The following is an 18,751-nucleotide window of genomic DNA, read 5'->3' as shown; positions in this document are numbered from 1 at the left end:
CAAAGCCAGATAACAACTGTAGCAAGACTTCCTTATTCTCGCACTCTAATCCCCTTGAAATAAAGGCCAACATGCCAGTTGCTTTCCTAATTACATGCTGTACCTGCTTGTTAATTTTCCAATCCCAAGAGGAAAGTTAGGAGTTAAGTTGGTTTCCCCATTCTTACACATCCCAAATAGTGCTTCATCATACAGTGTACCAACAGAAAGGAGATCAAACTATGTCATATTACAGACATGTTCCTACTCACTATTTGAGCATTGTTGATCCTCCACCTTCCAATTAAAAATGAAGGAATCAGAGTGCACAGCATTTTTAGATCTTCTTTTGTAGGACTTCTGCCATAACTAAATTATTAAAGTAACCATAGTGAAGATCTATGTTGGTTCTTAGGTTATGCCATTTTAGTCTCAGTAAGGGCACTACAATTAACCTCACTGCCCAACCTAGAAAGAAAAATATCAGCTCTGGTCCCTGCTCTTAATCATTATCTTAAGATTCCTGTTGGATGAACTCAATGTAGTGCAAGAACAGGATTGGGGTTGGCCACGTCCCAGATTGTCAAATCTCCTGCAGCTATCCATCTAGAACTTGATTCCTTCAAGTGCAGTTAAAAAAATGTGGTAAATTCAAATATAAATCTTTTTCTGGCATAATGGTCCAGCTGATCTCATTCAGATTAGCAGTCAATTAACTGAAATAGCAAATTGGATTTCCTAGTGATAAATGTCCAAGCACTCCAGGTCATTGAGAGGACTCTCTATCTATGGGGAAAGAATTACATTGAGGAAAGGGTAGGAAGCATAATATAGAAGGTAGGCAATCCAAAATTAATTCAGCCTCTACAGGCTAATTAATTGTACAAAGAAAAGCAACTTCAATGTTAAATCTAGCAAAGAGCAATCACTTGGATTGCCCATGCTGCAGCATAGAAATCTTGGCTATGCTGCTCAATTAAAATATTTTGACCAGGTGCTTTTTTTAACTATTAGTCTCAGGAGTAAATTGCGACTCATGGCTTAATGATTAGCTAAAGAATAACTCAACAAATAGATATCAACATTAAGCAGTCTATGGGAGATAGCATAGGTTTAATTAATATGCCTCCACAAAATGAACAGTTAGCCAGATTAAAAAATAATCTTGGTACAATCTGTGTAGGAAACAAATTCTCACTGATTAAAGAACAACATTTGTTTTCTTTCCAGAGAGAACAAGGTTGCAAATGGACCACAATGGACTTGTTTGTAAAATTAAAGCCCATGGGATTAAAGGAGAAGTGGTAGTATGGGTTCAGGGAACAAGGTAAGGAACAGAATGCAGAGAGGTTAATGGTGATTGGTTGTTTATCAGAGGGAAATATTCAGTGGTGTTCCCCAGAGGTCAGCATTAGAGCCACTGCTTTTCTTGATGCACACTAATGACCTGAACTTTGGTATACACAATATAACTTCAGATTTGCAGATGGCACAGAACTCGAAAGTGTAGTGAACACGAGGAAGATAGTAAAAGACTGCAGGAGGACAAAGATGAAATTTAATACAGCAAATGTGAAGTGATAGATTTTGGAAGTTAGAATCAGGAAAGGCAACATGAATTAAACAGGACAATTTAAAGGATTACAGCAGCTGAGAAACCCAGGGATGTAGGTACATAAATCTGTTGAAGGTGGAAGTGTAGAGAAGTTCACTATAAAAACATGAAATTCTTGGTTTAATCCCAAGGGGTATAGTGTATAAAAGCATGGGAATTATATTAAACCTCATATGCAACACTAGTTATACCCCTAGAGAACACCAATGTACACTTCCCTCCAATTTGAAAACAACCATTCAAAATAACTCGCTATTTGTTGTCCCATAGCCAATTTTGTATTCTTGTTGTCACTGTCTTTTATAACCCCAAGGGCTTTAACCTTGCTAACAAATATATTGTGTGGCACTTTGTCAAACGCATTTGAAAGTCTATACACCTATGATCCATACTAGACTCATTGACTTTGTTACTTAAAAATTAACTAATTTATTCAAACTACACTTGCCTTACATAAACCTGTGCTGACTTTCATGTTAGTCCATGCAGCCCTGCCCCTGAGAGTGAAAGGCAATGACAAAACATCATTGACAAAAGCTACCATGAAAACAGCTTAGGATGAAGCATGAACTGGTAATGAACCAAGAACCTGTTTTTGGGCAGAACATACATGAATGGATTAACTATTTTAAATGCCGGATTATTTTAAGTTTCCCCACAGCCAATGTTAGGCTGAATGCCAAATGTTGCCATCTTTATCCCTCCATCATGCTGTTGTTTTTGAAAAACAGGACTGCAGGATTTGCAAACCCCCACTCCTTTGACAACACCATTATGTCCTAGAAGGATTGAAAGAACAATTTCTACCCTTCTGTCAGTAGGTTAGAATGCATCCTGTCTGGATAGGGTGGCTTTTCTATAATCAGAAACTGTTAAGATATATCTCAACCTAATTTTACCCTATCCAATAATTGTTATTGCCATCTTCTTTACTACTATATGGGCAGTATCCATTTCTCTGATTAGGATGAATAGTAAGCAATCATCTGGTCAGGCTTGTCCAACCTTTTTTTGCTGGGGGAATAGGAGGGCACAGTTGCCTGTTTTTCTCACTCAAGGGGCTGATGAGCAAATTTTGAAAATGGTTAGGTTTGGCACAACAAATAACCAAATTACAAATTAAAGTCAGGGTTCTAAGGTGAGGAACAATGCTGAGCAAAATTGTTCACTTAAGAAGAGTAATAAAAATAACCTGAGTATGAGGGGGTCAATGTATGTGTGTGTAAACATTGACATGTGGAGAGAGAGAGAAACATTTCAGGAATCCCTCCCTTTTTAATGCTACTATCCCAGTCTATGATAGAAGTTCTCGTTAGCAAAACTCTGCAACTCTTGCATCTTTCTGTAGTTTGTCTGCAAATTTGTTACTTGATTTCCATCCTATTATTTGGTAGGGCATAGTGATGCAATAGCTCATCTAGTGTTCCTCGGTTCTCACCAAATAGATTGTCTTTGGTCCCTCAACTACCTCATTCTTTTTGAACTACAACTCCTCCTCCCCCACCCTGCCCAACAACCCCCTCTCAATCTTGACCATCTTGCCTGAACATTCTGAAGTATGAGTAAATTCCCAATTTACCTTCAAGTCAGGTTTCTGTTATTGTTACTGGATCATAGCACCAAATGGCAACTTGCTCCTGCAGCTTACAAATTTTACTTACCACGCACTGTGCATTTATAATCATACATGCCCAAATCCTTCATAGACTGCTTTGCTTTTGATCCCGATCCCAGTTTGACCCCCATTTCTGAACTACAGAGTGCCATTTGTCTCTCCTAGCCCATGGTGCATCCTGATTCTGTTCTTTGTTTCATCCTGGTCCAAATTAGTTTAAATTTGCTCCAGCAAAACTAGTTAACATTGTTGTAAAGACATTGGTCCCAAATCACATCAAATTTCAACAAGTTTCTTCTGTCTCAGAACTAGTCCCAATGTCCCAAGAATGTGAAGCCCTCCCTCTAGCTCCAATGTTTCAATCATGCATCTAAACTACTTTACCCTATTCCTATACTTACTACTGTGTAGCACAAAGTGTAATTGAGAGATAAGTATTTTAGATTGTTTATTAAACTTCCTCTGTAGCTCCTAAAATTGATTGCAGGACCTCAGCCCTTTTCTTTCCTATGTTGTTGATTGGATAAATATTTGATGGGAAAAATTCACAGGATTATAGGCATAACCAGGAAGTGGGATTAATTGGTTAATCTTTCAAAGGTTGGCACAGCTGGGATGGGCCTAATGGTTTCCATTTTAGTGGAAACATAGTTTTGTACTTCTGTACTTTAAGAGAAATACCATTTACTAAGCATTTGAGCAAAAAGTTCAGTGGGGTCTTTAGCATCCAAATCAGCATCCCTAAGTAAAATTTAAAAGCTCCATCTTAACTAATAGGAAAACTTAAATTTATACAATTATGGTATTTCTGCAAATGTTGATTGAACATAAAAAGCTTAAATTTTCTACAAATTTCTTTCAGTATCAAACACTTTCCTGAATGCTTAAATCACCAGAATATTCATTAATTGGAATTCCCTCTTAGGGACAATAGAATCCTGCACTACAAAACTTGATAGAAAACCTCAAATTGAAAATAAGAAATCATAAGAATTATAGAATTATACAGTGCAGATGGAGGCCATTCAGCCCATCAAGTCTGCATCAACCACAGTCCCACTCAGGCCCTATCCCCATAACCCTATGCATTTACCCTAGCTAGTCCCCTGAAACTAAGGGGCAATTTAACATGGCTAATACACCTAACCCGCACATCTTTGGACCAGAAACCAGAGCACCCAGAGGAAATGAACATGGGGGAAAATGTGCATACTCCACACAGACAGTGACCCAAGCCAGGAATCCAATCCAGGTACTCGTTACTGAGGCAGCAATGCTAACCACTTGCCACCATGCCTCCTCATACAAATGATTCCATTCAATCATTGTGAAAACTCATGGCTTTCAGCTTTAGGAGCACAGCAAGAACAGCATGGCTAATGTCAAAACACTGAACATGGGGCAGACTGATTGTGCTGCTCTACAAAGCATATACATCATTTTGCTAAGAATTGCATGAATGCTGCAGCAAAGTTTTAAGTTTCTCTGCTTGAATTAGAGCACCACATCTCTAAAACAACATTCAAAAGGTTGCATTTGGGCATAATGAGTCAAAATCCAGAGGCAAGGTAAGAGTGTGTTATGGATAATGATGGTAGAGACTCCAACTTTCCTTCCATCACATGGCTGACCAAAAATCTCTTCTGCTCTTGCTGCCATGATGTGTGTTGGGATGATTTGCAGGCTGTTAATCTGTTTGGCCAAGTTATGAACGTATCTTGTTTGGTCATCAAGTCCTGAGATGGGACTCAACCTAGAGCTTCTGACTCAAAAGCAGGGATAAGACCACAAAACATCTCAAAGGCAATTAGGAATGGACAATAAATGCTGATACTTACATCCCAAGAATAAAATAAAATTTCCTGATTATAAATTATGATGCACATGGTTATAATGCTGCTTATGTAAACGTGTCCTGCTGCAGTTATCCCCACCTGTCAATGGAGAAGTTATTTCCTAACCCCTCAGATCATAGTGCTATCTATAATACTCAGTTTTTGTCTGTCTGGACTGTTTTGATTGGTCAGTTTAAGGGACCGTCTATTGGTGGGATTGTGTGGTGGGTGGAGCAAGCAGAGACACCCAGGACACGCACTGGAGTAGAGCCATGAGCAGTTAGTAGCAGCAACAGCTGATTGTGTAGCAGGGGGTGTAGTAATTGATGGAAAACAAAGAGAGTGAAGACTTGGGGAGCTCAAAACTACCCTGGCTGGAGAGATTGAGCAGGATTTTCCAGCGCATTCCCTGGCAGGATCCTCCTGGAATCATAGATCATAGAACCCTACAGTACAGAAAGAGGGCCTTTGGCCCACGAGTCTGCACCGACCACAATTCCACCCATGTCCCTACATATTTTACCCACTAATCCCTTTAACTTAAGCATCTTAGGACATTAAGGAGCAATTTTAGCATTGCCAATCAACCTAACCATCACATCTTTGGATTGTGGGAGGAAACCAGAGCACCCGGAGGAAACCCACGCAGACACGAGGAGAATGTACAACTCCACACAAACAGTGACCCGAGCCGGGAATTGAACCCGGGTCCCTGGAACTGTGAAGCAGCAGTGCTAACCACTGTGCTACCGTGCCGCCCTCCTGTTCCACCAAAGGCAACCCCTCTGCGGTCAGTTCCCGACAGGTGGATGAACAAGTCACACTAAATTCCGTAGACTTTGGGACCAGAAGACCCTGCTGCACGCCAATTGCAAGCCATCTTTGCCACCAGAAAACATTTGGTGAGGGGGAAGGGGGCATGAGTATAAATGTAGAGAAATATTGTTGCAATTATATAGGGTGTTGGTAAGACAACATTTGGAGTATTGTGTCCAATTTTGGTCTTATTTGAGGAAGGATGTGGTGGCATTGGAGGCAGTTCAGAGGACATTCACCAGATCGATTTTGGGAACAAAAGGGTTGACGTATCGGGGAGCTCAAACAGTTTGGGCTTATACTATATGGAGTTTAGAAGGATGAAAAGGGATCTAAACAAGCTATATCAAATTTTAAAAGGGATTGATAAAGTAAATGTAGACCAAATGCTTATAGGGCACTGTAGAACAAGAGGTCACAGGTATAGGCTGAGAGGCAGCAGATTTAAAACCCAGGAGGAAGGGGAACTACTTCTCACAGATGGTAGTAAATTTGTGGAATTCGTTGTCCCATAGCATGGTGAAGTCTAAATCATGAATAGTTTCAAGGAGAAAGATATATTTCTAATGATAAAGGGGTATAGGGAACGTGTGGGGAGGTGGATTTGAGACGAGGGAGAGATCAGCCTGATCTGATTGAATGACAGAAGAGGCTTGAAGGACTGAATTTGCCCACTTCTGCTCCCAATTCCTATGTTCCTAAGGGAGAGGAGAAGCAGATGTGATGATGGAATTGGTTAAATGTGGCAAAACGGCAGGGACAATCATCTGGTGCAACTTATTTGAAATCTATTCTTTGCACTAAAATGCAAGATTCACTAGATTTGATTAAAACATCTTCAAAGAGCTGAGATGAATTACATCAGCATTGATGCTGTAAATGAAAAGGATGGTGACCATTCATGATCTCCAAAACTTCAACACAGGCTAACTGCTATGGGCATTTCAACATACAAACTTAAGATTCAAGAAATGAGCTTTTAGAATGTTACTATGTAACTGAAATCCTAAACAAGTACTTGTCATGGAACAAGACTGGGAACTAGGAAGTGTTTCCTTCAATGACAAATGCTGAAATTATAACTGGCCAATTTCAAGGAAGTAAGAGTTTATTGCTTGAATAATATTGACCCTATCAAATGCAAACTTTTTCAACTAGGAGAAGAAAATTCCCAATTAGACTTTCATATTCTCATTGTGTGTCTGTCTGCCAGTTTGGCTACAAATAAAAACTATGATATAAAAAGCAAGACTTTAAAACAAAGACTAGGTTGTGTCAATGAACCTTCATCCAATTATTCCCTTCTTCCTACACTGATTATATCCCAGCTTTTCATTGCAGTGGCGTGGGAAATCAACTGTATATTTTAACAAAAGATAATGCCCTCCCGTCAAAACATCTCAATGTTTCACATAAAAATTAGTTTTTACGCATATTAACTGTTGGACAGAAAAGCAAAACACAAGTATGCCTCTAACCTTTAGTCTCTGATTATAAGCATCGAAAAGTAGTTTGATTCCGTCCTGAGTCAGATTAAGGATGAGGTCATGGCTGAGTGGTGACTGCAAAGAAAGAAAACTCCATTAAAAAAACTAGGAGTGACAACACCCTAGATAGCATTTCTAGCAAATATATATATGTATTTAGTTCTTTTACACAACCATGTGAAATAGATTGTCAATGAATGACTTACTCTCACTAAACTCTAGGGCCTCAAACAGAGCATGGAAAGAACTTCAATTACTGGAGATAGTTGCATTGCTGTACTAAATCAATGTTTCTTTTTATATTCATTCTTCGGTTGTGGAAATGCTGGCAAGGCAACACAACACATAATACTTGTCCCTATATATGGAGATGGTGATAGAGATTCTAGTTTATCAGAATGGTCCATGACTTGGAGGGGAGGTTGGAGATGCTTTTTCCATGGCTCAGTTGCTCTTGCCCATTTTGGTGGTCAAGGTTACTGCAGAGAGAGGTGCTGATGAACTAACCTAGATGAATTGCTGCAGTGCATCATAAAGATTGTACACCCTGTACTTCTGACAATGGGGAAGGGAGATCGCACAACAGCAGAGTAATCTATCAGGCAGCTTGAAATAATGCCCAGTTTATTGGATGTTGGATGCACCCAGTAGGCAAGTGGTGAACCTTTTAGAATTGGAAAAGTATTGCAGAATTAGGAAGAGGCACTCAAGAATAGACAATATCTACCCTTGCTCACCCATGTTGATACTGAGGTCTTTGGTCAAGGTGGCCCGGAGTTGTTGGTGGCAGATTTGGCAACGGCAGTGTTTGTTGCGAAGATCAAGTTTCCCCTTGTTCAAAATAATCACTCTGATACTTGCATGGCACAAATCATACTAGGCAAGTCTGATGGAATTCTTTGACGTGACAAATATGGTGAATATGGTGGATGCAGTGTAGATGGAGAGTCAGACGTTTGGACAGTGCCACACTGAGTCATTAGAGATTAAGTGGTAACTGAATTCCAAGAAGGGCAATGAATTAAATCGAATGTGTAGCAGTCACAGGCAATTTCTCCAACTGATTTGAAGTGTGTAGCGTGGTTGTAATATCCTGGGATTATTTAAAAGATTACCGTGCGTCTATGATTTCTGCACAGGACAAATGTTTGCAGACAATATTAGAATTGGAAACAGAATAATTACAACATTGGCTTCATTGGGCCAATGCTCAATTCTTGCAAACCACCATTCAACGTTTGCTAAAATAGCTTGCAATTTATGAATTTATCACAGATAATGAAAACACCCAGAATGATACAATTAGGAAAGTTATTTTCTATTTTCTTCCTCTCTCCTCAAGGAACTGTCAAGTCTTGTTATGATTTATGTGACCATACTTCTCTAATGCTTCACCAAATAGACATTCTTCAATTGTCAGTTGATACAGCGAATAAATGATTTGAGTCTAATCCTGCCATTCATGCATATAGACAAGTTAACCAAGTGGCAGCAGGAAAATTCAGGATTTCCTTTCTCCTACTCCTCCTTACAGTTAAGGCCAACGGAAGCAAACCAAATATAGTAAAGGCCACAAATATAAGATAGTCATTAATGAACCCAATAAGAATTTGGGAGAAACTTCTATACTGAAGATGATTAAAATGTGGAATTTGTTATTACAAGGAGCATCTGAGATGTAGGATAGATATGTTTAAGAAAAAAATGGATAAGCACATAGAGAAAAGGGGCGTATGTGGATGAATCTTAACGAAGGAAACAAAAGTAGAGAGGTGCAAAGAGGGAATTCCAAAGCTTAAGGCAGTTAAGGGGATGATCATCAATAGGAAAGCAAATAAAATCAGTGATGTGCAAAAGGTCAGAATTAGAATAGCCTAGATATCTTGGACAGTTATAGGGCTATTGTAAATTATAGGGAGTCTGATGGGCGAGGTAATGGTAGGATTTTGAAACAAGGGTAAGAGTTATAAAATTGAAGTGCTGCTGGACTAGGAACCAATGTAGGTCAATAAGCACAGAGGTGATGTGTGACCAGGACCTGGTCTGAGTTAGGACATGGACAGTGGGGTTTTGGAGTTTTTGGAGGAAGGAAAATGAGATGTTGGCCAGGAAAATATTGGAACTATTGAGTCCAGAGGTAACAAAGGAATGGATGAGCTTAAAGGGTAGGAGACCAGTGGAGATGCAGATAGTCATTTTTGGTGATGGGGTGCATTTACAATGCATTTGTTACATTATCTGAATTAATAGCCCTTCTTGAAATGCATCTCTTTCATTAAGCTTAAGTCACCTCCCCTGATTTGGTACTGATTTTTCTATGATCATTCCATAGGGTGTTTAGCTACAGCCATTGTGCTATATAGCTGCAATTATTTGTTGGGAGTATTGATTTCCCGGACTTCCATGTAACCCCTCTCAGGGTCTTCATAACCACCCACAAGTCAGGAGACCAAAATCAGACTGCATTCTAAATGAGGCCTAACCAAGGATTAATACCAGAACTGTAAAGCAGTGCGTTGGTATTTAACGGTGTCAGTCAGCATCTTAATTTGCTTTGGGAATAACAACTGGTTCACGTAATGTAACATAATTTCTCCTGCCCCTTAGCCTTAAGCGCCCAGCCCTACATGGTGTACACATGCTTAGTGTTAGGTACACCCAACCCAACCCCTCAAGATAAATAGCTTTTTTTTTGCAGATATGAGCATATCCACATCAATTAATGCCTTGACCACTGATTTATAGTGCATGGAACGAAGCTTTCACAAATTGGTTTACAGATCAAATCTAGACCTGTCTATAGGCAATTCAGCTCCAGTTATTTTGCTTAAAGTTAGGCAAAGGACCTCAGTTTCTATTTTAAGACAATTTATGTCAAAACGATTATAAAATACTGACATTTCCGCCCCTTAATTCGCTGACATAGGGCTGTTTTGATCCCAGCATGTGTCTGGACACCAAGAGGAGGTTTGGTCTCAGCTGTCAAAAGCTCCTCCACACCACAGTCAAAAAGACCTTTCAGGCAAAATGGACAATATGCTGAAGGGCAGCTCAATTACTTTTCATTGTTAAATAGATGGCAGAAATTCAACACAAAAGCATAGCACAACCAAGCATAACTGGAGACCGAAAAGTTAGTATTTCATTAACTATAAATATTTTCCCCAAATGGTGACAAAACTCATGCTACCTTCAAGGCTTTCTGGTTTTATTTCAATTTTTGTGGGGGTTATGTAGCAAAAGTCTCAATTCAAGCAGCTCTACGAATGAGAGAAAAGTTTAGATAAGTTCAACTAAAGACCTACTGGGCAGTTAGCCAGCAAATTAACTACTTTCCAGCGTAATCCTTATGGAGTGATGCCAGGAAAGCAACCTACAATCTAGCTTCTTTATGCTTAGCTGTTAACCTTGGACATTCTGAATGTAATTGGAAATATCAACCTCTTCAATGGAAAATCAAGCTCTTACATTCTTAAAGCTTCACGCAGGAAGATCAATTAAATACATCTTCCTCAACCTCAGGCAAAAAAAACAAATCAGTCACAGAAATTTCTCTTTGCCTTCCAGTTCATTCAGAATTGCATTTATTATAATGCTAGATAACTACTCCAAAAGCATTCATGTTCACTTCAGAATAACTTAACTAGCTTTTGGAGACTGGGGGACTTATCTCAGCAAGCCCTGTTCTCACCAGAACAGTGAGTACGCCTAATTAAGACAGCACAACTACTTTTGAAGAAGGGTAATGGCACGAACAGTACCAACTATAATTGTGAAATCAAGTGCAATAAAGAACCAACTACCACATCGTATTTATCAGATCACTAATCTGGTAGACACGGCATGTCAATACTCTTGGTTCATCCAAAACATGTGCAAGCAGTCAGAGACCCTGGCCAGTGAATGTGAGTTAATAATCAGCCATGAGAGCAAATGTTGCAATAGCATAACTTATTTTGTCTTTAACAGTGACATTTTACTGAGCATTAAATTAACACTAACTGACTTGAAACAAACATCACTCCCAAAGCAAGCTTGGAGGGCTGTTCATACTCACCTGTTCACTGTAGAGAACCTGCACATTTTTTATGATGCGACAGTGTTTTTGGAGAATAGCAACACCCTGAGCCAACGGCATTCCTGAAAAAACAAACATGAAAAAGAATCCATTTGTAACCAGGTCTTTCCATCTGGACACATTTTTAACAGCTAGAAAGCTGCTTAAAAATCAACATGATTTTAAGTAGCATTATACTTGATAATGTTCAGCCAGAAAGAGCAAGATTGGGGGAGGGAAAAAATTAAATCAATAATACCTGGCAAATCACTTGCACAATTCCAGTAAACAGCTTGCATAGCAGCACTGGCTGAGATCCAGGAGCTACGCAGGGTGAAATTTAAGATAGATACACACATTATAAAGGGTGACAAAAATAAACACATGGAGATCAGCAGGAAATAAGGAAATGGCTCATGGACAGCAAGAGAAGACATTGAGGAGACTAGGGTCTGTATCCTCTAGAGTTTTGAGGTATGAAAAGTGATCTCATTGTTGCATACAAAGTTCTTACGGGCTCAACTGGATAGGTGCAGGAAGGATGTTTTCCTTGGCTTGAGGAGTCAGTGTCTCGAGCCAGCTACAGTCTCAGAAACAAGAGATAGGCCATTTAGGACTGAGATGTGGAGGAATTTCTTCACTCAGAGGGTAGTGAATCTTTGGAACTCCCTACCCCAGAGGAGAGTGCAGGCTCAGTTGTTGAATATGCTCAAGACAGCGATCAACTAATTGCTATATACTAACATTAAAGGATACTGGGGATAGTACTGGAAAATGGATGAGAGATAGAGGGTCATCTGTGATCTTCCTGAAAGGCAAAGCAGGCTTGAGAGGCTGAATGGCCTACTCTTGTTCTTATCTACTATGTCCTTGAGTTAATTATAGATGTGCAGATTACCAAATTCAGAACACCATGTTGGGAAACTTAACACAATCACACCATTTCTGAAATCAATTTTTCCCTCAAGGTTAAAGTTGATAATGTATTAAATAATACAACCAAAGCATTCAACACGTACTAAATGAGGGCATTTAAATATTATTTTAACTTTTGAGAATTATCAGTATTGAACAATGGCTGTAAAATAATGCTGAACAGCATTGAGTACTCCCAGGTTGCATAGAGAAGTTAGATGCACATCAAAGCTCTCTATATTTTGTCCAACAATACTCCTGAACCCCAAATTCAGACTAGCACCATTGCTGCACCAGTAAAACATTTTCAATTTTCACACAAATTCATCTTGAACAAGATTTAAAATGTAATGCAAACATCTAATGAGCTGTATTGCGGACTCATGGAACTGGGTCAACACAGCATGCAACAGGTCACCCTTGACAGAGAGAGACCATCATCATTCCATTATTCTGAAAACTAATCCACATCTCAGATGAAAGGAAAGGTGGAATAAACAACATTCCCTAACCTCCCTTTTGCATTCCCCTCCCCTGTTACCTTTTTCCCCATTTCCTTCCACTCATTTCTATATGATAACTCCATAATGGTCAAATAACTTGCATACGCACTCATTTTACGTCTGAGAGTTCTTAGAGTTAAGCTTCACCCTGCTTGTGACTCATCACCCATATGAGCAATTTCCATTGGCTTTGCTGAAATGCAACCAGGAGCTATAATTGTCCCCCTGCTGAGTACAGGGTGCTGGGCCAAATAGAACATTCCCCATTGCTATCTCATCCAAGATCAGCTAATTCAATGTGGGGAAAGGACAGTAGTCTTTTGGGTAGCCATCTAATAGTTACATATCAGATTTTTTCCTGAAAATTTAAATTCACCACATATACAACTCTTAGCACTTATGCAGGGGTTACAATGCACTAATTTAATGTACACCTGCTGTATTAAATATGGTGAAAAATCACACGCTCATCATTCCATTTGGGTTATTATTTTAAGACTCCATTTCTTTGTCACTAAGCAATCAATAAAAAGCAAATGTAATTGAAAACAGAATTTCATTTACCACTAACAGGAAACAGTCATAGACATTTCCCTGAGGCTCTTGCCTGATACATGAATAGCATGATAACGATTGAGAAAAAAAGCCTATAGCAGGAGCAAAAAAGCACTGTTGCTCAGGACAGTGGCATGTAAAGATGCAATGTCCATTCTCACTCTATTCAGACTTCAGTCAAAGCTCAACAAAGCCTGGTTCAAAAGGGCAGAGAGAAAAAGCTGGGAAAAGGCTACGACAATTCCTTCCAAACAAAGGCTGGAAAAAGATATACAGGAATCCAACCAGGACAGTAACCTAATTGTCGCAGCTGACTAAAGGTGGAACAACTCTCAACATTTAAACACCAATTTTAAAAATGTCCAACTAATTCCAAAGTTGGCAATTTATGTACTCTATTTCACACTAAATCAATTATGTTCACTCATCTGTAGCATTATGTTTGAAGAATGAAAAATTAATACACACATTTTTAAATATATATTTACAACAAGTAAAAAGAAGCACAACATCATGCAGGATAAAGCTGCTTACTTGATTACCATCTCTTCCACAAACAATTACTCTCTCCACCACCAACGAACAGTAACAGCAATGCTCATCATCTGCAAGATGCATTTTGCAGGAATTCATCAAACCTCCTCTGCAAGCACCTTCCAAACCCTGAACTGCTCGCATCCAGAGGGGCAAAGGCAGCAGACATATGGGGACATCACCTATAAATTCCCCTCTAGGCCATTCACCATTGTCACTTGGAAATATATCACTATTCTTTCACTGTTACTGGGTCAGAATCATGGAATTCCTAACAGCACTGTGGCTGTTCATACACTAAAGGGCCTGCACCAATTTAAGAAGGCAGCACACAATGTGTTCTCAGGGACAATTAGGGATGGATAACAAATGCTATGCTAACCAACGATGCCCACATCTTGTAAATGAATTAAAAACTCCATGCACAATCATCTGTGTTTAGACTTTTTTGGATGGTTGTCTTGCTCTTTGCTCCTTCAGTTTAATAATGCTGTGGCCAGTGTGAGTTTAGCACTGTGGAGCTGGAGATCCTTGGTGGTCAAGTCCAGGGAGGTGTGGGTGTTGAAGAACAATGATAGCATTCTTATAGCAGTATCACACTATGGTCAAGACAATCTTTTCTACAGACAGCAGCACCCAAACATGCCCAGAAGTAGCCAAGCTGCTAACTATATTGGTAATGGTGCAAGTAAATGCAGAGAAGCAGGCTAGAAATTGAGAGTCTATCATTTCCAACAGCAAGTTACAATACAGGCAGAATTTTTTCTTGGAAAAATCATCAATAACGAAAAGGAATAACTAAAAAAAATCAAGTTGGTTCATTACACTACATTTAATGGGTGTTAGAGCTGTATGGCTATCTAAACCCACCAGAAAAACTGCTGATAATAGATTGAAATGACTTCACTTCCAAACTTTACAAAAGGCATAGAGCAGGAACACTATGTCCAACAATGAGTGAGGCTAACATCCAAAAATTGGACAATACATGACATTTTGCAAATCAGTTACGCAAAAGGTTATTTTTTTCCTTACAAATGTGATTTCTAAAGAGCAGACCCTGGGGCTGCATGCTTCATTTGATCAAGAATTTCACCATGAAGTCTCCACCTAACTCAAGACCAGATGCTTATAAGCAAAAAGGAAACAATACTCTCCACTATCCTCAGTGTTCTACTGAACATCTAAATGTTTTGAGCAAATAGGAGTACAATGCTGCAAGGGTAAAGTGTGGAACAAGAGGTAAAGTCAAGGTTGTGTCTTCTTCTGGATACTAAATACATCAAGAAAACACTTTTAGACAAGAGGCTGGTTGAAATACATACTACTTGCTATGAAAGGTCAAGTCAGATGGTGAGTAAGTTGGAAGGGAACCTCTAGGTGGTGGAGTGCTCAGGTGTCCACTGCTCTTGTCCTTCTAGATCATAGTAGTTGTGGGTTTTGTACGGTGCTGCTTTAGGAACCCTGGTCAATTCCTGCAGTGCATCTTGTACAAGATACACACAACTGCCAATGCTCATTAGTTGTGGATGGATTGAACATTTGTAGAAGGGGTACCAAACAATCAAGCAGACTGCTTTGTCCTGGATGGTGTCAAGCTTCTTGAGTGTTGTTGGAACTGACTCATCCAGGCAAGTGGAGAATATTCCTTTTCACTTCTGAAATGTGCCTGATGAATAGTGGATAGGCTTCCGGGTTTTGCCCAGCACCTTGATGCCATACTCTGTCAGATGCTGCATTGATGTCAAGGGCAGTCACTCTCACCTCTGATGTTCAAGCAAGTTTTCTCAACTCAACAAACTGAAAAAACAAACAAACTGAAGTCGTTTACTAAAATGTGGTGATGAATATATATTTAACATTGGAGGCTAACATATAGAGTTTCAAGCAACTAATTTAACAGCTGCACCAGGAGAAAATGTGTGTATGTGGCACTCTTATTTCCCTCCCCATCATATCTTATTTTAGAGAATGGACACTTCAGTATACAGGGAAAGTACATTTATCTTGCCAGCTTCAAGCACTGTACAAAGATTAGCACTAAATAAAAATACCATCAACAATAACTTGCATTTTAGTACTTTTAATGTAGTAATATGTCCCAAGGTAATTCATATGTGTGTTTACAAAATTGGACACTCAGCGACACAAGGACATCGTCAAAAAGATGGGACAAATATTTGAGTGTTAATCAGCATCTTAAAAGGGGAGCAAGGTGGAGAGGTTTGGCTCACGGTAGTTGACGCAGTTGCCAATGGTGGAGCAATTTAAAAAAAAATCAGGGAAGCCCAAGGAAACAAGATGGGTGAAGTGCAGCTCAAAATAGAAACTACAAGAAAAGCAAACCGGTTGACCCCTTTAGCAGTGACCTGCAGTGGGGAAATCTTATGAACCTTCAATTTTAAACACAAACAAGTCTTCTGCTTACATAGGCCATGAGTGTCTAAGCTAAGATGGACACTGACGCAGCAATTGCACTTAAGACCAGTGACAACAAAATGCAGATATATTTATTAAAAAAATTAAAACGCTCATGTATGACAAATTCTTAACAGGACATCCCACTTCACGTAAAGAGGTCACCGTTTTGCTCAACAAATTTGATTCAAATCATCAAATCTGAACAAGCATACCAATTTCCCTCAAGGTTCCTCGTCTAAGTTCTAAATGACAAATGTATTTCTGGTAGAAATTGGCTGCCAGGTAACAGGGCAAGAGCCAAGATGAAGACATCATGAGCTACACTCATGCCTCATTACAATAAGTGGTTTACACTAAACAGCATCAGGGAGACCACACCAGTCTAGTTAAGCAGTGATAACTTAAGGCTATTCCATCACAATTAAAAGGAATTAAAAGTAGCTAACAGGCATTGATTAATTGTTGATAAATTAGCAGAAAATAAGCATCTCTCTTTACATAGCAATTCACCAACAAGCTATACGTGACGTGCTCTGGAAAAGTACAAGGCAGCACTTGTTTGAAAGAGGGATTTGCACAAAACTGTACTTGTCCACTTTCTGGTGTGTTCAGCTAAATGTCTCGAATAGTCTCATTGCGACAGGTGAGATGTTGCTGAGGTAGATACTGACAGTTTTATACTATGAAATATAAAGAAAGAGATTTACATCTCAAATCTACCAAGAGGGGCCAGATCTTGTAGTACAATAGCCAGTGAAGTTTATTTTTAAATGCCGTATTTATATAATGGGATCAATTCAAAATGTCTCCTTATACCTCATAGGAACAATAGTTCCCTCTCACTCCTCAACGGTATAATAGAAACCACCCTTTTTCTACCATGAAGATAACACCTTCTTCACTGAGACTGACAGCCCCCATGCTCCCTCGCTGAATATCACCCCCTCCTCACTCCAAACGCTTCACGAATACAATCTCTCTCATAGCAACAACAAGACGATAAAGGATGATATCCCCTCATCTCCTAAGCCCCTCTCTCTCAGGGATTTAATATTTACCCCCCACCCACGTACAAAAGTCTTAAAACAAAAAAAAATCTTTGTATTCACCTAAAGCGAATTCCCATCGTTCGTTCCCCAGAGATCGCTCGGGCACCACTTCCAGATCAAGCATTGGCCCGGCTGCAGACAAGGAGGCGGATAGATCCAGGCCCGGCTGCCCTGCAGGCGGAGCCGGCTGCCGCTGTGCCCCGGGTGAAGGGACCCGGGGGCCGCTATGTCCCGGGTACAGGAGCCCGGGAGCTGCTCTGTCCCGGGTATAAATGGTCGGGTGCCGATCCGTCCCGGGGAGAAAGAGGCCGTGTCCTGGTGCTGAGGATGCCGCCGGGTTTGGGTGTTTGTGGGGTGCGGGTAGGTGATGTTGCCCAATCTCGGGGCCGTTGGCTTGTTCTCAATCCCGAACAATAACAGCCACCTCTTCCATCACCATCAGCTGATTAGAACCACTTCCGCCACAACTGCTTCCGGGTTACACACGCTAAACAAACACGTTTGCGGTAATAATGCTCTGGTTGTTGTTTAATGATTCAGCTTTTTAAATATATCAATATGATTTGTTATTCATGGCGGAGCGGGGTGTACACCCAGTGGCCGGGCCTGTGCGGAGGTAAACACTGTCCGCTTCCTCGTCCACCTCAAACGGGCACCTCTTACCCAATCGGCAGAGGGTGCAATGCCCCCGGTCACGTGACCAGCTGAGGGCCGATTGGGCGCCGGCAGACTCCCCGGTCACGTGGTCATGCGATGACGTGAGCAAAGAGGCGGTGATTAAAGGGGCTGCGTTGCCCGGGTTACTATTCAGGCCCAGGCCTTGTTTAAGTAAACTCAGCAGCCGGTTTGGTAACTGGAACTCTGGGTCATTTCAAACAGCATTTTCCAGCTGGGAGCATCTGCAGCAAAAACAAACTTTCTCTCAGGTTTTGATTTGATTTGATTTATTATTGTCACATGTATGGAGATTGATACGGGTGTTTGCAGAGGCTAAGTAATGCCAAAAGCTAAATACAGAGACTCATGAAGCCAGGATCCCAGTTAAAGATGTATCTTTATTTGACCAATGATGCATGGGGGAGGTGAGCATTGGGCAGTCCAATGCCTTTCTAGAAGCGAAGACCTTGAGCATTCCAATACCACTCTGAGGTTACAATGCTTCAAACAGATTATACATTTCTCAAGTTTTACTTTTCCTGCCCATATTGTTGTTATGAACTAGTCATTATTAATACAAATAATTGTTAACAGTTGTCTTCTACCTTAGCCAATTGCATTCTACCCTCTGACATCATGGGATTTCATTGGTCTGTAGAATCCAGATACATCTCCCCCCTTAGCAAACACTTAGTTAAAAAGGTCAAAGTTAC

At 40.1% G+C, this 18,751-nt stretch overlaps 1 protein-coding gene and 1 long non-coding RNA gene across 2 annotated transcripts in view; one reads left to right on the top strand and one right to left on the bottom strand.

Annotated features, from left to right (window-relative positions):
• The window catches only part of phaf1 (phagosome assembly factor 1), a 70,168-nt gene extending 52,143 nt beyond the window's left edge, over positions 1-18,025 (bottom strand). The window contains exons 1-3 of the mRNA XM_080187146.1: positions 17,442-18,025; positions 11,405-11,487; positions 7,339-7,422 (exon numbers count right to left, since the gene is read on the bottom strand). Coding sequence (XP_080043272.1) covers positions 7,339-7,422; positions 11,405-11,487; positions 17,442-17,505 — 231 coding nt within the window. The 5' untranslated portion in view covers positions 17,506-18,025. The remainder of the gene's footprint in view (positions 1-7,338; positions 7,423-11,404; positions 11,488-17,441) is intronic.
• A 154-nt stretch (positions 18,026-18,179) lies between these two features.
• LOC145342589 (uncharacterized) overlaps positions 18,180-18,751 on the top strand; it is a 43,739-nt gene continuing 43,167 nt past the window's right edge. Inside the window, exon 1 of the long non-coding RNA XR_013886575.1 lies at positions 18,180-18,307. This is a non-coding gene — a long non-coding RNA (uncharacterized LOC145342589). The remainder of the gene's footprint in view (positions 18,308-18,751) is intronic.

Source organism: Carcharhinus amblyrhynchos, chromosome 4, assembly GCF_965287045.1.
Source record: "Carcharhinus amblyrhynchos chromosome 4, sCarAmb.v2.hapA, whole genome shotgun sequence".
Taxonomy (NCBI): Eukaryota; Metazoa; Chordata; class Chondrichthyes; order Carcharhiniformes; family Carcharhinidae; genus Carcharhinus; species Carcharhinus amblyrhynchos.
Note: the sequence above shows the minus strand (reverse complement) of the source record. Positions and strands in the feature narration are given on the sequence as shown.